Raw genomic sequence first — 18,826 nt, 5'->3', positions numbered from 1 at the left:
GAAGTAGGAGAGAGGGCACAGGCCAAGTGTACCCACACAAACACACAAAAATCCAGCTCCTTGTTGTAGACTTGCACGCAGAGCCGATGATGAAGATCCACTCACTGTTGCAAGCTCCACCACCACCACCACCAAAGTAAAGGAAGTGAGGAAGTGCAAACCAATATGTTTCTGTTATATGTACTACTTGTATAATGTATACAGTACATAACACTTTTGTTTCTATTTTTAATTTAAAAGAGAAGATATACTGAAGGAGGATTTATGTAAAAGCAGCCACTGTTTCTACTCCAAATCCATTTACAGATGCAGCTTTTAAAGGAAGCGGGACAATGCTATTGAAATGGTAAAAGTGTTACTCTTGGAGAACATTTAGTGAGAAGGGGAAAAAGGATGATGGGTAAACGGTGTGGCCTGCTTGTTATAATTACCTCGCTATTTTCCTCTCCAAGGAGTTGAAGGAAAAGTTAAATTGTGCTCGTGCTGTCTGATAGTCCCCCGTCCCTGCACAGCATCAGGCTGTCCTCTCCTTGCAGGACCCAGTCAGAAGCTGACGTTACAACCACCTGTCATTGGAGTTGTCTGCCAGCTGAGACCAGCCATGTATTTTAGACAAACAGAATCTCATAGATCCAACACTCAGCGGATTTATTCAAGATTCAAGTTTTCATCATCTAATAATGGCTGTGAGCCATGGCAGCGCCAATCGATGATTGTGGTTGGATTGCTTTGCTTTTTCTCACACAGTCCTGTGTTTAAAAAAATATATATTTCTGACATTTTTGTGCATTTTTGTGAGAGTTAGATGGAAGTCTGAGAGTGGTATCCGTCTTCTCATCGAACTCGAAAGCGTATAAGTGAATTAGCTGTATTTCCCAATATCTCAAACTATTGCTTTAGGACACCAACTAATAAGCGGTTAATTGAAAAGTAAATTGATATTAAAGTAATTACCTTCGATTTTAATGATCTGTTAACTGTTTAAGTCATCTATCTAAGAAAAAATGTTCTCGAATGTGTTTGATGTCAAATAAAAAAAAATATATTAATATGGACTAGGACTGTTAGCTTGTGCTCTGGGAAAGGGCGGTGGGCCTTTTCTGATCCAAAAAATGAATCAGATAACTTTGTTTTCTCATAATCACAAAGATAGCAACAAATGTTTTCAAAATGCAATAAACTTGGGATTTTCCCTATTATGTCAAATTTAGATCTCTCTTCCGTTATGCTGTCTGCTGTCGGGCTTTCAGCAATCAAACCCATTATGTTGTTATCTCAACGTAATAATGAAGCCGTGCTTCATTATCACGTTGAGATAGAGATAGCAGCAGGAGGAAAAAAATAAGTTTTCCTGTTGAAATTTAAGATCCTACTGACAAAGATCTTGACCTCAAGTGTGACGCTATCATCTTACATTCCCCCAAATCCCTACATAGGGAAAGAAAAACCAAATGCAGTCTTTTAAACTGACAATTTCATTCATTCATTCATAGTTATTACACAGGAAAGTTAAAAGTAACATTACATTACATTACAATATTAACGGGCCTGACTCAGTTTAAAACTGGTTTTCAGCAGGTTCCTGTTCTGCAGAAACATAAAACATGGTACAGCACGTCGGGACAGATGTTTGTACAGGACATCAATATGGACTAGAGAAATTTGGACAACCAAAACAACAATACAGTTACATAAGGACAAAGACATTTAGACAAGACATCAGCTGGGCGAAACAAATACAGACAGTGCTGTTTGGCCTTTTTGAAAATGAATATATGATGGATGATAGTGTTCTGATGTGATGTGGAATTTCATTCCAAATCTTGGTATATGTATAGAAAAAAAGATTATATTGGCATAGTTAAACCATGATCACAAGACAGAGAGATTTTAAGAAATCTTTTAACCCTTGTCTTGTCCTCGGGTCAAACTGTCCCATTTCAAAGGGTTTGATATCATGAATGTGGATTTCTTTCAACCAAATTGCCCGAAAAAAACATGGATGATTCCATTCAACATTACTTTCATTGAATGTTTTGGGTGTTTTATTTAGTCTTATGGCATTTGAATTTTTTTTTTTTTAATGGCTTCAAAACAGTATCCGGACTCAAATTTGACATCTACCCATCTGTGATCCACTCAACATCCTCTGATCTTAACTAGTAGTCAAAAGAATTCATAATTTCTATCTTTATAACTAAAAACTTATGAATAATTTGATATAAATTAGGTTTTGTTGACCATAAATTCAAGAAATAAGTGTAAAACCTATTATTAAACCAGCTCAGGTTTTTAAAAAAGCGCCAAGAGCATTTTAAAAAGTGACAAATAAATCAGAAAAAATGACAAAAGTGTTGGAAAAGCACAAAAAATATTAATTTTGACCTGGAATTTTGACCTGGAATGACATTCATGGTTCATGGTTAAAGGGAAGACAACACAAGGATTAACTGTCTTGTTTCTTTCCCTTCAGCCAATCAGTGGGCAGCACCTGGCAAACGGTGGCGGACCACGTGAAGCAGGAGAGGCACACGGTGGTCGGACTCTTCCCCAACACGGTGTATCTCTTCATCGTCCGAGCCGTCAACTCCTACGGCCTCAGTGACCCCAGCCCCATCTCCGAGCCTGTCAGGACGCAGGGTCCGTTGTATTAAACAAAAACTCATCTTTTTCTGATTATACTCTCGCGCAAAAGTCTGTTCAATCTTTATTTTAGTTTATAGTTTTGAAGAAAGACATTAGAGATACTGAGGCTGGCACCAAGATAATGAGGTTTTTAAAAAAAAACTTGCTTTTCATGTGCAGTCTAAAAACTAATTTGCTTTCCCAGTGTGATTCTCCTTTGCCTTGAGCGCTGCTGAATTTCATCAAAAAGCTTAGCTGTATTTTTTTTTTGCTGAATAATTGCTATCCGGCTGTTTACGCGCCTTGGATTTGACAGGATTTCTTTGTTGTGTCAGATGGAAGTCCTACAGAACAAGGTGTGGACCACAGACAGGTGCAGAGGGAGTTAGGGGAGGTGTCTGTCTACCTGCAGAAGCCTGTGGTTCTGTCTCCTACCAGCGCCAGGATTTCTTGGACTGTGAGTTGAATACTTGGCTCATTAAAAAGTTCCCCAATGTCGGCTTGCAGTGCGGAGGACACGCTTTTCTCCAAGAATTAACCTCAAAACCACCAAACATTACGTGACACAAACACATTCATTTGAAGTGCAGACACAGCTGGTTCTGCTTGTCATTACTCATGTAAACTTGGTTTCTTCTTCTTCTTGTCTCTCCAACTTTTCTCAGGTGGCCTTTCAGTCCCGGTACGTGCAGGGTTATCGGATATTTTACCGGACCATCGGGAGCTCCTGGTTGGTCCAGGATGTGGAGGCCACGTCTGACCACAGCCTCATCTTGGTAGATCTGCACAGTAACACGGAGTACGAGATCAAGATTCGCCCTTACTTCAATGAGTTACAGGGACACGACAGCCTCATGGTCCTGCTGCGTACGCCTGAGGAGGGTAGGACATGCTTATCAATAACTTTGTCAATAGCATAGAACTGGAATTATCATGTGAAGCTCAGGGATTATTAGATTAGCTGTTGGTATGATTGTCCCGTAAAGGAATTCATCAAAGTTGTTAACTTGATGGTCCATATGTTAAATTCTTATTCATTTCTAAAAGTTTTCCTTGAAATAACTACGCAATTTGGGAAGTAATACAGAGACAGTGTTCAGTTGCTACACTTTAAATGAGTTCATTTGCAAGTGTAAATGGAAACAAATCTGTGCACAGCAGGTCTACTGAACACACACAAATGTGATATCGAGAATAACGGTTCCAAAGATAAATAAATAAAATAAATAAATTGTTACAGAACATTTAATTGGATTTAAACGGAGCCTTTATGTCAACGACAATCCTATTTCCTCCAAATAACAGCATCAAATTACACACACCTCTTGGACATTAGCGCTACCATAACACTGTTATTAGTTAATAATAATAATAGAAATGTAATTTTCTTCTTCTTATCTCTGTCTGCAGTTTTAAGTGCACCCCCACAGGCTGTATCAGTGGTTCAGCTCACCAACAGCTCCAGTATCAGTGTGTCCTGGGAGCCTCCGACTCATAATACTCAGAGCGGCATCATTCGAGAGTACAAGGTGAGACCTTCGCCCTGGCATTTCCTTCATATTTCGAGGAGTTCTTCCTTGAATAATACCATCGTGACCTTATATATATATATATATATATATATATATATATGTATATATATATATATATTGTGGCTATCGTATCATGACTAGACCCGACTCCTGAGACAACAACCGACTGTCTTCTTCTCTGATGTTAATTCTTCTTGTAAGCCGGTCAATCGGTAATCTACTGTATATCTACGACGTTCCACTCCTGGGATTGCTCCGCTGCTGCTGGATGTCCTTTTTTTTGGCCAGATGTCCGTTACCTTCTATTTTCTTTGTGATGGAATTTTAAACTTTGGTCGATTTATGAGGGCTATGGTTAACTGCTCCTCAGATTTTTGCAGGGTAAATCTAGTGTTGACGAACTGACCAAAGAGCTAGCAAAGGTTAATAAAGTTATGTCACTGAACCGGGAGAATTGTTAGGTTCAAAACCCCAAGTCTAAAGCACGGCTGTTGGCCCACAATAATCAAGTGCCCTACGTCAATGAACCAACTCACTCCTGTGTTTCTACCTCATTCGTGCCGGCAGCGCTTCGCTAAAGCTGAGTGTATGCTCTGTCACTCCCCAATGTGAGGCGAGTGGAGATTTGAGTTGCTCATGCTCAGATGTGAACGGTTTGCGGCGTAACATGTAAAACTGGATGAGAGCCAAGTCAGACCGGCTCTGGTCAAGTCCAGATGTTAGTCGTGCATGCTCAGATTTAAACGGTTTATGACTGTCATACTGAAGTTTTTGAAATCCATGAAATAAAAACTTTTACTCATTACAAACAATAACAGAAGATGGGAATCATTTCAAAAACATTTTAGCTTTCTATGGTTGTTTGGTTGCTAATGTTAGCTCAAAACGCCATTCAAGTGACAGCCTTGTTGTGTGTTTGATGCTAACTTGTAGCCGGCAGTGAATAAACTTGGTGAAGTAGGTCCATTTTTACTGAATTGATATTACAGAAGTCTCTCGTTCGCATCTTGTACGCTACTTGTGGCAAAGTGACAAATCTGCACTGGCCTCACATTGGGCAGTGATATTATCCGTTGTGTGTAGCTGCTACAGTGTGTGTAGTAATCTAGCTCATTAGCGCCTCCACTGGAGTGGTGGTAGAATCAATCAGGACATGGGTTACCTCGAGCAGATTGGACCGAAAAAAGAGTTTGGACCGCGAGAGTTGTTGAAGAGTTGTAGGTGAGAGCTACTCTGTATGACTGTTCTCGGTGACTGTTGACTCAATCACTGAATGCCCCCCCACGCAAAGGAACAAATTGTATATTTTCTCATAACTAAGTGTTGTCCAAATTTGTTGTTTAGATACAGAAAAACACTCGTTTTTAATTAACAATTAGCAATTACTCATGCCTCCAATCTTCTGCCAGTGCATGCGCTGCTGTCGCCAAAAGAGCCTCGATTTTGTCATCAGATTGAAAACTGACTGTCCCTGTCATCTGTTTGCTCTGTGAAAAAAACACTGAGTTCTGACTATCTGTCTCTTAATATGAGCACAACACTGATTACTAATCAACAGGCTGCTATTGCAGAAAGAAATGGAGGAACATGCAGTGCTATTGTTTGGATTTACTCTTCCCATCTGCGTCTACATGTAGAAAGTAAGTGAGAAAACCGCACATGTCTGATCATGAAAAAGCAGATCCTTTTTGTGTGCGGGGGCTCATCAGCCAAAGGCAAAGATCCCACTTAATCCCCTTAAACATTTCATTTGCTGAAACCTGCACACAGTGTTTTGTATAAGCTTCCCAGTGGCTTAAATGTTAAAAAATGAGATGTTGAATTGGCAGTACAGTGTTACTGGATAGATTTTCATCACAAAAACGTAATTTAATAAAAAGCTGATTCATTGTACATTATGCAGATGATACCGGAGGTGGAAGGTACCTAAGAAGTTCTTTAGTATTTTACTTTTTATTCCACTGTTTTTATTTTCTATAGTTGCAGATTTTAGCTGTTTGCTCATTTTGAAGTATGTATGATCCGCTGTTGTTGATTAAATTAGCCAACTGTGTAAAAGGTCATTTTAAGTGGTAAATGTGCTCCATCTTGACCATCAGCAAGCTTAAAATGCCACAAACATTCTGCAAGATACTTTTATTTTGAAATTGTTAAGTACATTTTGCTGTTATAATATACAATACATATTGCATTGTTTAAATCGAGACTACACAGAAGAGCAGAAGAAATAATATAGTCCTCACTTACAAATTAAAGGTGGAAAAAACACACTATTGTTCAATTGAATAGACTCAGGGCCGTATCTTGCACCCGGCGTAGCGTGGCGCAAAGACAGCAATTTCCCGTCCTTCCCCCACGTAATTTAAATAGCACCTTCGTCCATCTTTGCGCCCATGGGCGTACAGGGAGGTGTGTTCAGGTGCATTCTGGGACTACTCCTATCTTGCGGCAGCAGAAAGTGATCGTGCCATTGACCAACAAAAACCCGGTCCAAAGTCAATAACGCAACATTTTATTAAAATGTTTATTAAATTAGTAAAATGCTTCTAGGCTCATACACAGTTTGCGCACACTATGCCTGTTGCACACATACAGGGAAGCACATCAGCACATACACATAACAAAAGATTAAAAATTAAAAATATGATGGTGCAATCCGCCATCGTAATAGCAATGCCCCAAGGTACAAACACGCCAGGCTTTTTAAGGGAATGAGAGATGACATTCTGATTGTTTTTTTGCATGTTACGCTGAAAACACAGCTATGAAATAATGGAGACATGTATAATAATCTAACATTTTTGCCAATGTAGAGTTGCTATACTTTTACTGAAGAAGTCTGAATAGTTCTTCCACTCTTCCTTTCTTCCTATTTCTGCAGGATTTTAAAAGACATACTTAAAATCCAACATGCATGAGAGTAACACATCCAACACATAAAGCAGGTACATTTGGAACATCAGGATTTTAAATCTGGCTTTTAACTGTCATTGCATTGACATCCCTTTCTCTTTCATCTCTGCTGTTTCTTTGCCGTCATTCTCCACTGCGCTCTGCCAGATAGAGCTTCAGTGCCTGTCTTATTATAATAACAGGCCACGTCTTGTCACAGGGTGGGCAGGATGAATGAATGTCTCTAGGATTCAAACATTAACCCTTCATGTCTGGTGTGGATCAGGTCTGGTGTCTGGCCAGCAGCACGGAGCAGAAGAGCCAGATAAACCGGACGGTGGACGGAGCGGTGCTGTCCATTCTGCTGACAGGCCTGTTGCCTGAGGTCCACTACACCGTGGTGTTGGCTGCCGTCACCGATCTGGGTGTGGGCGCTCAAAGCCCACCCGTTAACCTGCTTCTCAGTGAGTCACTCCTACTGTAAAAGCCACTACAGATAGATAGATATGGCAAGATGGGCTTTCAGCGGGCTCAGTTTACCACAAATGAAATCTGAACGTGGAATGTTGATTTGCTGTGTGAATTACTTTACAACAGATACTGTAAGTCATCAACACTGATGCTCTGATTGTGAAAACGGAAAAAATGTGTAAGTCAGAAATTCACAGTGAAGGTGCATTTATTGTGAAGCCACAGCCAGCAGCCAGTTAGCTTAGCTTAGCATGAAGCAGGCACATATTTGTGTTCCTGTGCTCCTCTGTATGTCTTTTTTTAATACGACACATTAAGGCAACCTTTCAAAGGGTTTTATGTTCTCAGCATTATTTTTTCCCCTAGGTCAGATTTACAGTGTATGTTTCACTAGGTCATTATGTTGAAATCAACCACGTACAGCTTATACATTTTTGACTTTAGACATTGACTTGTCCACAGTGGCTGAACAGATCTTTACGATTCAAACTGCATTTGAAAAGTCTGTCTCCCTTCTCTCTTTTGCAAAACTGAACTGTCAAGATACCCCATACCAATCTCTTGATATGTTTATATTAAGAACATGGGATCATGGGAACATAGCCCCATAAGGCCTAGAAACAGCTGGGAACAGCTAGCCTGGCTCTGAGTCCAAAGGGAACAAAATCTGCCTCCCAGCTTCTAAAACGCTCGCTAATTAACATATTTTATGCTGTTTCTTCATACTATACAAAAAACAACAAGTTGTGATTTTACTGAGGGCTATGTGCACATGCCTAGTATTACATAACTTGTAATTGTGGTTTTCTAGTCAGGCTAGCTGTTTCCCCCTGTTTCTAGTCCTTATGCTAAGCTAAGCTAACCAGCAGCTTCATATTGAACTAACAGACATGAGAAGGATATTGATCTTCTCATCTTACTGTCAGCAAGAAAGCGAATAAATAAATTTCTTAAAATGTTATTTTTTCCTTGAAATGTCACAGATCTGTTGTTACATAACTTAAATGATACAGGATTTAAAAACAATAAAAATGCATCAGTAGAGAACAGCTCTGCACTTTGTCTTTAACTTAGCTACTTTTCTTTCAGCTCTCCCGCCGGAAAAACCGTCAACGGCTGTGAAAAAAGGCGGCAACCTCAGCCTATCAGAGCAGATCACCAGCGTGGTGCGGCAGCCGGCCTTCATCGCGGGGCTGGGTGTGGCTGCGTGGGTGGTGCTGATGGGCTTCAGTGGTTGGCTTTACTGTCGACACCGCAGGAGGAAGCAGCTGGGACACTACACCACGTCCTTCGCATACACACCCGCAGGTACGTGGAAAAGACTTATCGTAACTGAGTTTTAGCATCAGGACAGGTCTTGGTAGCTCAGTGGAATAACAGGAAAATAAACAAGTATATTGAGTTTCTGGAATTCGACATTTGTAAAGACTCTCCGCAGTTTGAGATTTTTGACAGCTGGAAGATTTATCCTTAAAGAATTTAATTTAATTAATTTAATTTATACTGTTTATTGATGATTTATTGAAATTACAATTTACACTCTGTTAGTAATCACTACACACAGGCCTAATATACACATATGCTCAGGACCTAATCATGCACAAATGGAGAAATGTCAGAGTGAGTGGGCTGCCAGTGCCCTGAGCGGTTGGGGGGGCACAGTGCCTTGCTCAAGGGCACCTGGCAGTGCCCAGGAGGTGAAGAGGCATCTCTCCTGCTACCGATCCACACTCGATACTTTGGTCCGTTCTGGGACTTGAACCGGTTCTTAACCCAACTCCCTGTGGACTGAGCTACTGCCCCCATGATATGTAAAGTGGCCAGGTTGGCTCAGTGGTAGCGCAGGCGCACATGTACTGCCAAGGTTTATGCCTCGACGCATAGGTCCAGGGACTTGTGGCGATGTCCTGCATGTCCCCCCTCTGTCTCACCTAGCTGTCCTATCCAATAAAGGCAGAAAAGCCGTCACATCTTATTCATTATAAATCTCTTATTCATGAAAATGAGAAGTTACAGACAAAAAAGGCTTCAGTTGTTATACAGCAAACTGTCAGTTTTTCAGTTCTTAATAAACCACTAGGGATGTCTCCAGCAGTGATGAATCTTTTTAATTTTGCACACACTTGCACTGGATATTCAGTTAATTAAAATGTATTTATCCCCACTGGGCAGTTTTCATGAAGACACACTGAAGCGTATGCAAACATAACCACTGTGTGCAGTTTATGTTATATTTGTATGCCCTTTGGCACGTTAGCACATAAACACATCAGTTGTTTTATGACTTTGAGAGATATTTGTCCATGTTCATTAATAATCAATAGACAGCCCAAAGCTTGGAGCAAAAATATCAGCAATTTGATTTTCCCCTAAATATTTCACAGTGACTATCACTGCCATACTAATAACTAAAAATATTTTTTATTTCATTTTAGTATGGAATCGTTTATCATCTTGTTCATTTAGATGCCACCGACTCTAGATACCAGCAAGAAGCAGCTTCACTGATTCATCAAATAACAGTTGTATTTTTTATGTATTGCATAATGTAGATGTGTGTATGTAGGTCAGCAGTATAGCTTATAAAATATTGATTAAAATCTGCAATCTTCAAACTTGTGCTTTTGTTTTTTAAGAATAGAGCACAGTTTGAAATGGATTTCATTTCCAGTGAGTCTTCTGTGTCTTTTCTACTGGTAAACAAGATTAATAACTGAGAAATATTTGTTCTTTCAGTAGGCTTTGCTCACAGCGAAGGATCTGGAATCATCAACGGAGGGTAAACTGAAGATTGGGATTTGATTCAGATAATATCTCTGTACTTTATGGACTAAGTATTGACACAATCTCACTTTTTTTTTTAAGGCCTGGCTTGTTAGGATCAAATATGGGCAACTACCCCTGGCTGTCGGACTCCTGGCCGACTCCGAACGTCCTTCATAACACCAAAGACTCGGTCAACTGCTGCTCTGGCAAACTGGACTCAGACAGATATTATAACAGTAAGAGCTCTCTGTGTTTGAGCAATTGGTGAAATAACTTTATTTAGAATACTGAATATATAATTCCCATTGTTAATGAACCTTTGCTGTCTGGCAGTCGGCATCATCAACTACCCGAACCAGTCGGAGAAACTCAGCACGGCGTCCAACGACAGTCCCATCTACAGCACCATCAACACAGCCGCTGAGGACGACCTGCTGGCCTACTACGACACCTACTCCAGCACGTCCTACAACCAGGGTCCCGACCCGTACAGCAGCAACCCAGTACTGTCAAGCAGTGGCCTTGTGGGTCTGGAGCTAAACCTGGACCAGTGGACCATCCAGTCTGGTCAGTCTGGGTCTGAATATGCCAAGCTCCAGTATAGCAAGAAAAGCAATGGTGAGTTTTCTGTTTCTACAATCCATTATAATTCAATAAAAACAGAGCTGGAATGTAGCTGCTAAGTGCTCAATCAGTTTCACATGCAGAAATCCAAGAGAACCTTGAATATAAAACAAGCTGGTCAACCTAGAGAAATATCATTAAGAAATGTAATAATAATGTAATCGTTATTCAAGGGGAAATTACAATTTACACTCTGTTGTTATTACACACGGGCCTGAATTACACACACATGCTCAATGCCTATACATGCACTAAATGGAGTCAGTGGTGTCAGAGTGTGGGGGGGCTGCAAATGGAAAGGCACCCCAAGTAGTTGGGGGTTTGGAGCTTTGCTCAAGAGCACCTTAGCAGTGCCCAGGAGGTGAACAGACACCTCTCCAGCTACCAGACCACCACAGTACTTTGGTCCAAATGGGGATTGAACCCTGCAACCCTCCAGCTCCCAACCCACCGCCCTACAGACTGAGCCACTGCCATCCCCCATTTTATTGATTTTATTCAAGTATTTAGCATTTAGCAGCATTTATAAGCTTTAAAAGCCTGTATTGACTTGAGGACAGTTATACTTTAAAAGCGCCAGCGGCTTCATCCTCAGGGTCAGCCTGGCGATAATAAAAACACGATGGTTACACCTTGTACACAATACTGTATGACATTTTGCGTTTTGGCTTTACAGACAAACTGGTAAAACAGAGGTCCGCTGGGTCCTCGTCCAGGTCAGCTCCTCTCACCTGGGTGGATGTTTTATCGCTGCCTCTTCCTGCCAACAAAGACAGAGCTCACACAAAGACAGACAAAGGGGAGCAACACAGGTGAGACTAATTTAGACGTATTGAACTTGTACTTCAAGGCCCTGTTTTCCTCCTTTAAGAAGCTTTTTGTTGCGTCTAATATTTCAATTATTTATAGCATTAAGGTCTCCGACTTCTCCTACATGACAGAGAGAGTTAAGGCAGTTGGATATCAAAACCGCCCTGTAACTCTGCCAAGGCTGTCAAACGAAACTTGAGTGAAGTTTGGAGTCTGGGGACTTTTCAAATTAACAACAGTTGTGACTGCTGGCACTGAGTGGATTGAGCTGTGGGGTTTCGGAAGGGGAGCGTCTGCTCTAACTAGTTCTGACAGAATAGATTGCGGACATAACGGAGTGGTATCTGAGGGCTGTTCTTACTGTGCCGTGTCTTTTGTAATGGCTTTAGCCTCCATCTGACAGTCTGGATTAGTACTTTCCATTTTTAATGACACGGCCATCATTAAATTAGCCCTGTCAGCACTGAAATGACAAAACAAATCACGGAGGTGGTTCTCTCTAACTCTATGTTGGCTGCCTTTTTCATACAGTATGAACTTGGAAATAAATTTGATTTTAACAATTATTTCTTTACTTGTAATTCATTCTTTCTTATATTTAGTAATTGTGTACTGTAGGTCAGTGGTATGTCTCTAAGGATGGCAGTGTTGGTTTGGTCCAGACTGAAATATCACATGGATTGGCAGACACGTCCCCCTAAGACTGATTTAGGGGTGATCCCTTAACTTTTCATTTTCGGCCATTAACAGGTGCAAAATTTGAATTTGTCCAATACTTTGGTTTATGCCAAAAATACCTGAAAAACAAGTCTGTTAGCTGAACTTTTGTGTTTAATGCAATTAATCCTTGTGTTGTCAACCATGACCATGATACATTTTTCCCCTTTCTTTAATGACATTTTTGTATTTCTTTGTATTTTAGATTTTTTGTCATCGATTTTCAATTTCGTAAGCCTTTTTCAACATTTTTCACCTGTATTTTGACTTCCTTTATTTTGGATATAAAAAATAGATTTTTGAAAACGGGTCAAATTTGACCCGAAGACAACATGAGGGATAAGAAAAAATGTTATTGTGCTAATACACTAGACTTAATAACACTGACATTTGCATTTAGCTCTACGCACCACTGTACAGCCTCGCAGAGCCGCAGGCATGGCTGTGAACTTGTCTCGCATTTATTTTATCATAAATAACATAATCTGTCCGTCCTCTAGCTCCGAGGAGGAAGATGACAACTGGTGTCCTCCGCTGCCTGCCAGAACCTACCTGATGGACACTTCCGGGGAGGAACTGTCCGGCCTGTCCTCCAAACCAGACGAACTGTCCTACGCAGCAACACTGATGTCCCCCTCCCAGCGAGATAAGCCCAGTGACAGTCTACGGCTACAGCACTTTGACCTCTTGGCTCGTAACCACTCGGGCTCCCAGGTCTCCCAGTCCAACCCTGATCTGTTTACCAACGCCAAGGCCCGGTTTGCAGGGGGGGTGTACCACACCAGCCAATGGGCAGAAGATTTCAAGGGGGAAAGCCTCGAAAAAGGTCAGTTCTTATTCAGTTTAGAGCCTCACATCTTCGGAAGTGACTTCCCAACAGGCAGTGCACAACCACACAGTGTCATCCATAATTTAGTTTATGACGATGTTGCCCAGCAGAAAGCATTTGTACGTGAAAATCATGTCGCATTTATTCAAAGTGCAGCTCAGTGTTCTTTAGTTTCCTCTAAGTTTCCTGAGGATGACATCAGTGTGCTTTCTTGTCAGGACAATCTCCAGCTCCAGCTGCCGAGTCTGGCCCCACAGCCCAGGCACCCAGATCCAGGAGTAAGAAGAAAACCCCCAAGGATGGACAGCTCAGGCGAGAGCTACACAACCAAGCAGGTATGACACAATGTTTGGAACTTCTGTTTTATTTTTTTATAAAGCAAGAGAGAGGAATTACTACTCAAAAGATTCTTATTTTAAAAACATTTTAAGCCAAACTAGTGGTATGATTTTCATACCATTCTATTTTTTTACACATTCATGTCCCTCTCAAGCTGAATTGTAATAACTTTGGTGATCCCCTAACGTTTTTTATCTAGCAACACCATCAAGTGTAAATTTGTCCAGTTTATGTCCAAATACCAAAACTAATGATATTCCCATCAGCCTCAGCTGGGCTTTGTGTTTAATGGCAATTAGCAAATGTTAACATTCGAACACAGTACGCTTATCTATGATTGTTAGTAACATGCTTGCTAAACCTTAGCATGTTAGCATTGCCAAAGTACAGTCTCACAGAGCTGGGGCTGTACACTTCTTCAGATGAGAACAAATTCAGCTGTCTGGGGTCTAATAATTCTGACCAAGTCATGGTATTGCTAATGTTAAAGAAAATTAAAGGAAAGTTTTACGTGGTGTTATGTGCCAAACCTTTTCTTGGCTTGGACCAGTAACATCCTCTACTGGTTGCCTGGCAACTGTTTATTGCACAGAATTAGTTTGTTCCATTAAACATCCAATTGACAGTTGTACTCTGTGTCTCTTGTACGGTGGCCAACAGGGGAAAACGCCCTGCAGCTGAAAAAAGCACATGCAAATAGACAAAACACAATCAAATTAAGAAAACAACGTCATTAATTTGACAAGACATGCGCAGCATTCAACAAACATGCTGCAAATACACACAACCAGGACCTGAAATTAACACCAGACCACCTGCCAAATGCGGGTGAATTTTGCAATTGGCGGGTAACACTGTCAATCTACCTGCCACAATGGCAGGTAGCCAATGAGAATTGAGTTATTCAGACGCCTAACTATTGGTAAACAGGGTACGCAGTTGCTTAATGTCCCGGACCAATCAGGGGCCCGCATCACTGGAAGATATTGATTGACAGCCGGGGCCCCCTATCACATTTTCATTACTCAAAACAATGCCAGCAGTCCCACATGCAGCCACTGACCAATCGGGAGTGAGAACAGGTCAAATTCATTTCCGTGTTTCTGATATGAAGACGTGTGTCACTCGAACATCTCACATTTAACAACAAAAAGGAAAAAGTCCTGCCAACCTGTAAAAAAGGGTTTAAAAAAAAAAGGTTTAATTACCATGAGTTTACATACACGTCTCTGCGGATTGGGTATCACCTGGGACCTGAGCCGAGACACACTTACCACACAAGAGAATACTTATCTCAAACATAGACTTCATATTTACAGTCTATGATCTCAAAGCAGTTGCACACACAATTCTCAATATCAATCTCAATTCTGAGATTGAACGTGTCCCATCTCTCTCTCTCTCTTCTCTCTCTCTATCTCTCTATCTATTTATTCTATAATGTCAAACTGTTCTTTTAAAGCAGTATTTCTATTGAAGTTTATTAATTACCATTGATCAATCACATGCAGGACTTCCCCCTGCGCCAGCCCCTCCCCCCACAGATGACTCCCTGCAGCTCTTGGCTGATGTTTTGAGCCGCAGCCGAGCGGACACTGAAAGGAAAGAGGGCAGCGACTCGCCCACTCTTCAGAAGAGGGGAGAACACTTCTCAACCCAAAGGAAAGGAGCTACAAAGTGGTTATCCCAGGGTAAGTACAACGTGTAATACTCGCCTTTGTGGCATTATTCTGCATCTGTCAACAATAGCTGATAAAAGAACAATGTCTGCTCCAACAGCTGGAACCCAAATAGATGTGTATTAATATTGTGATGCTTCATACAAATCCCTTTGAGCTTAGAAAGAACCAACTGCCACCCGTGTATGCCCCCTTATCATCCCAGGGGGTCTATTTTCAGCCTGCTCCATCACTTAGGGTTTAACCTATATAAATACAGCTGTAACTTGGAGTGATTTGTTTGCCACAGATGAGAATGTAATCCCATATGGACAGTCCAGCTTCCTGCCCCAGGTCCAGAAGTCAGGCTACGGTTCCCTGAGCGGAGGGGTCCTCTCACGAAACTCCACCACTGGCCACAGGAGAGATGAGGTACGTCTGGACTTCCAATAGGAACCGCTGAACAAAGATTGTGTTTTTTGTAATGTGGGTCGCAGTCTGTTCAGCAGTGAACTGAGCCGCTTGTCAGATTCCTTGCGACGGTGAATGATAGAGGTTTCCCATGGGTTTTGGGAAAGGGTCATGTAACATAATGACTCAGCAAAAGTCTCTGAGGTTCCCCTGATACAGTATAGGAAATTGCAAGATCACTTTAAGTGCTGTTAAAGCTCCCCTCTAGTTTTCTTGTGTGTTAAGTATGCACGTGAATAAGGATGGTTTAAAAAAAAAAAAAGCATGTATGCTTTAATAGATAGAAGAAATATTATTGATACCGTACTCCACCCAAAATCTAGCTTTTGAGAATAAGAGTGGAAAATGTAGTGCAATTGATTTCAATCGCATTTCAAGCTTCAGTGGACATATAATGCTTCATGCACTTCAGGATTTAATTGCCAAGTAAGTTTTGATAACGCTACTGTTTGCTCATGTTATGTGTTTATGAATTCAAGAAAAAGGAAAGAGAAAAACATCCCTTAATGCCTGCGTGTTGTTCGGGTCTGTGGGAACCGTTTTCAGTGTTTGCTCAAAGAAAAATAATGCTTTTTATTATTTCTTCTAATATAAACTCATTGATCTTGGCTCATTTTTTTTTGACTCATTGATCTTGGCTCAATTTTCCGTGATGAACATAACTTATTTTCAATGACTGCATACGGTTCACCCCCCCCCCCCCCCACCACCACACACACACACACACAAATAACTATTACATATGAGGTTTTCAGGTCCACAGTTGTCTTACTGCACCTGCTGTTCCCACACAAAGTTACAAAAATGTTACATTTCAAGCACTTTCATTTGTTCTGATTAAGTTCTTAGAAATAAGCATCAATAATGATTTAAAAAATGCTTGTTTCTTTTTTTTACCTTTTTTATTTCCTGTTTTTTCACAAAAAATGAAAATGATCATTTGATCATAAATGTGATCTCACATAGGTAAATGGCGACTATGAATCACAAATGATGTATATATCATTGGTAATTGAGCTATACATATATTAAGTATCTTTACATACATTAATAATGGCTGTATTGATTTAAAAGCCTAATAATGTGGTAGCTTCACCGGACCTGGGAACAATGGCTGTGTAACAAAAATATGAACACCACACAAGGGTTAAATATATTGATATCTATAATTGCCTTTAAAAATTCAGTACTGGTCAGGGTCTGTTTAATATTGTCCATGTTTCTGTTTGTGTTACTCCCTGTCTCATTGCTCTTTATGTTGTGTTTGTTTCCAGAACCTCATGTAGACAGACGCCGATCACATGACACGCCATCCTCCTTTTTCCTCTCCGATTTCCTGTCTTTGCGAACATCCATCTGTTGCCATGGTCTCTTATGAAATATGGAATGCTAAAGGGAAAGAGTCAAGGCTAGCCATCTGCTTTTTTACAAAATATTTGCTTTTATTTTAATGATTCAATCTTTTTTTTGTGATTTCCTTCACCCTTTCTCATTGTATACATCTCTGTAATTTTATAAAGACGTGATCAGATGTATTACTAAAAATGGATCTGGGGTTTTAAAAAATACTGCATTTTCAGGCAGTGGGAAGTTAAAGGTCCCATGGCATGAATATTTCACTTTATGAGGTTTTTAACATTAATATGAGTTCCCCCAGCCTGCCTATGGCCCCCCAGTGGCTAGAAATGGTGATGGGTGTAAACCGAGCCCTGGGTATCCTGCTCTGCCTTTGAGAAAATGAAAGCTCAGATGGCCCGATCCCCTCAAAAGCTACAGACTCAGAAATGGCAAATACTAAGGAAAGCTCTTTGTGCGACTGGAAAGAGACTTCAGATCCAGTATTAGGGGACCACTAAGGTCTATATAAAAGAGACTTCAGATCCAGTATTAGGGGACCACTAAGGTCTATATAAAGAGACTTCAGATCCAGTATTAGGGGACCACTAAGGTCTATATAAAGAGACTTCAGATACAGTATTAGGGGACCACTAAGGTCTATATAAAGAGACTTCAGATACAGTATTAGGGGACCACTAAGGTCTATATAAAAGAGACTTCAGATACAGTATTAGGGGACCACTAAGGTCTATATAAAAGAGACTTCAGATACAGTATTAGGGGACCACTAAGGTCTATATAAAAGAGACTTCAGATACAGTATCAGGGGACCACTAAGGTCTATATAAAAGAGACTTCAGATACAGTATCAGGGGACCACTAAGGTCTATATGAAAGCATCCAAAAAGCACCATGTCATGGGACCTTTAATGCAACTATTACATTATTGTACAACAGATTAATGAATGTACCATGAAACCATGATGATGTATGTGTTTGAGGAAAGACTGGAGAAGACATGAGGCAAAAAATGGGTTAATAAACTGTGTGTGTGTGTGTGTGTGTGTGTGTGTGTGTGTGTGTGTGTGTGTGTGTGTGTGTGTGTGTGTGTGTGTGTGTGTGTTTGTGTGCGTGTGTCAGTGCATTGTGTAGTGTTGTGTGTGTTACTGTTTTTATCTCATTTCTGTGTGACTGTACCGTGGTATCCCTGTAGATCACCAATGTGTTAGTTCTGTCAAGATTTTTAAAATGACCAATAAAACATTTATTTAAAAAAACAATTCTTCTGTCCATGTGTTAACTATACTATGTACATATTCATGGAGACCTCCAGAACCCTGAGGCTGAGTTTTTATGTGGATGACATCTACAGTATCGTCAAAGTTTTTACAGTAAAACCTTTTGTCATGCTGTAATTTATTGTATGTTAAGGGGATCTTTAAGATAACACATCGTTGTGTTGAAGGACCAAAACCTAAAGTTTTGCTGGACCTGACAAGAGGAAATTTTCGTCTGAATCATGGTCCAGCGAGAATCCAACTGCTAAGGTAAGGTTGGGTTTAAAAGGGTTATGGGGTTCCTTAAAGTAGACCATTTCTGGCAGAAATCCCTGAATGCTAATTTCTCCATTGTGCTATCAGCATGTCAGCATTGTGAGTATGTTAGCATGCTGACGTTAGCATTTAGCACTAAGCACAGCCATTGGCCTGACAGAGCCTCGTCGATGTTAATTGGAATGTAAATTGGGTTTGAAC

At 40.6% G+C, this 18,826-nt stretch overlaps 1 protein-coding gene across 1 annotated transcript in view; it reads left to right on the top strand.

Annotated features, from left to right (window-relative positions):
- The window catches only part of LOC116672137 (roundabout homolog 2), a 68,397-nt gene extending 51,104 nt beyond the window's left edge, over positions 1-17,293 (top strand). Inside the window, 15 exon segments of the mRNA XM_032503785.1 lie at positions 2,474-2,640; positions 2,961-3,082; positions 3,291-3,507; positions 4,036-4,154; positions 7,336-7,513; positions 8,610-8,828; positions 10,257-10,299; positions 10,386-10,522; positions 10,620-10,904; positions 11,587-11,722; positions 12,938-13,263; positions 13,485-13,601; positions 15,117-15,296; positions 15,574-15,695; positions 17,009-17,293. Coding sequence (XP_032359676.1) covers positions 2,474-2,640; positions 2,961-3,082; positions 3,291-3,507; positions 4,036-4,154; positions 7,336-7,513; positions 8,610-8,828; positions 10,257-10,299; positions 10,386-10,522; positions 10,620-10,904; positions 11,587-11,722; positions 12,938-13,263; positions 13,485-13,601; positions 15,117-15,296; positions 15,574-15,695; positions 17,009-17,020 — 2,380 coding nt within the window. The 3' untranslated portion in view covers positions 17,021-17,293.
- The last annotated feature ends 1,533 nt before the right edge of the window (positions 17,294-18,826 follow it).

This window comes from Etheostoma spectabile, chromosome 3, assembly GCF_008692095.1.
Source record: "Etheostoma spectabile isolate EspeVRDwgs_2016 chromosome 3, UIUC_Espe_1.0, whole genome shotgun sequence".
In the NCBI taxonomy this organism is placed as follows: domain Eukaryota; kingdom Metazoa; phylum Chordata; class Actinopteri; order Perciformes; family Percidae; genus Etheostoma; species Etheostoma spectabile.
The sequence above is the reverse complement of the archived record's forward strand: the minus strand, read 5'-3'. Positions and strand labels throughout refer to the sequence as shown.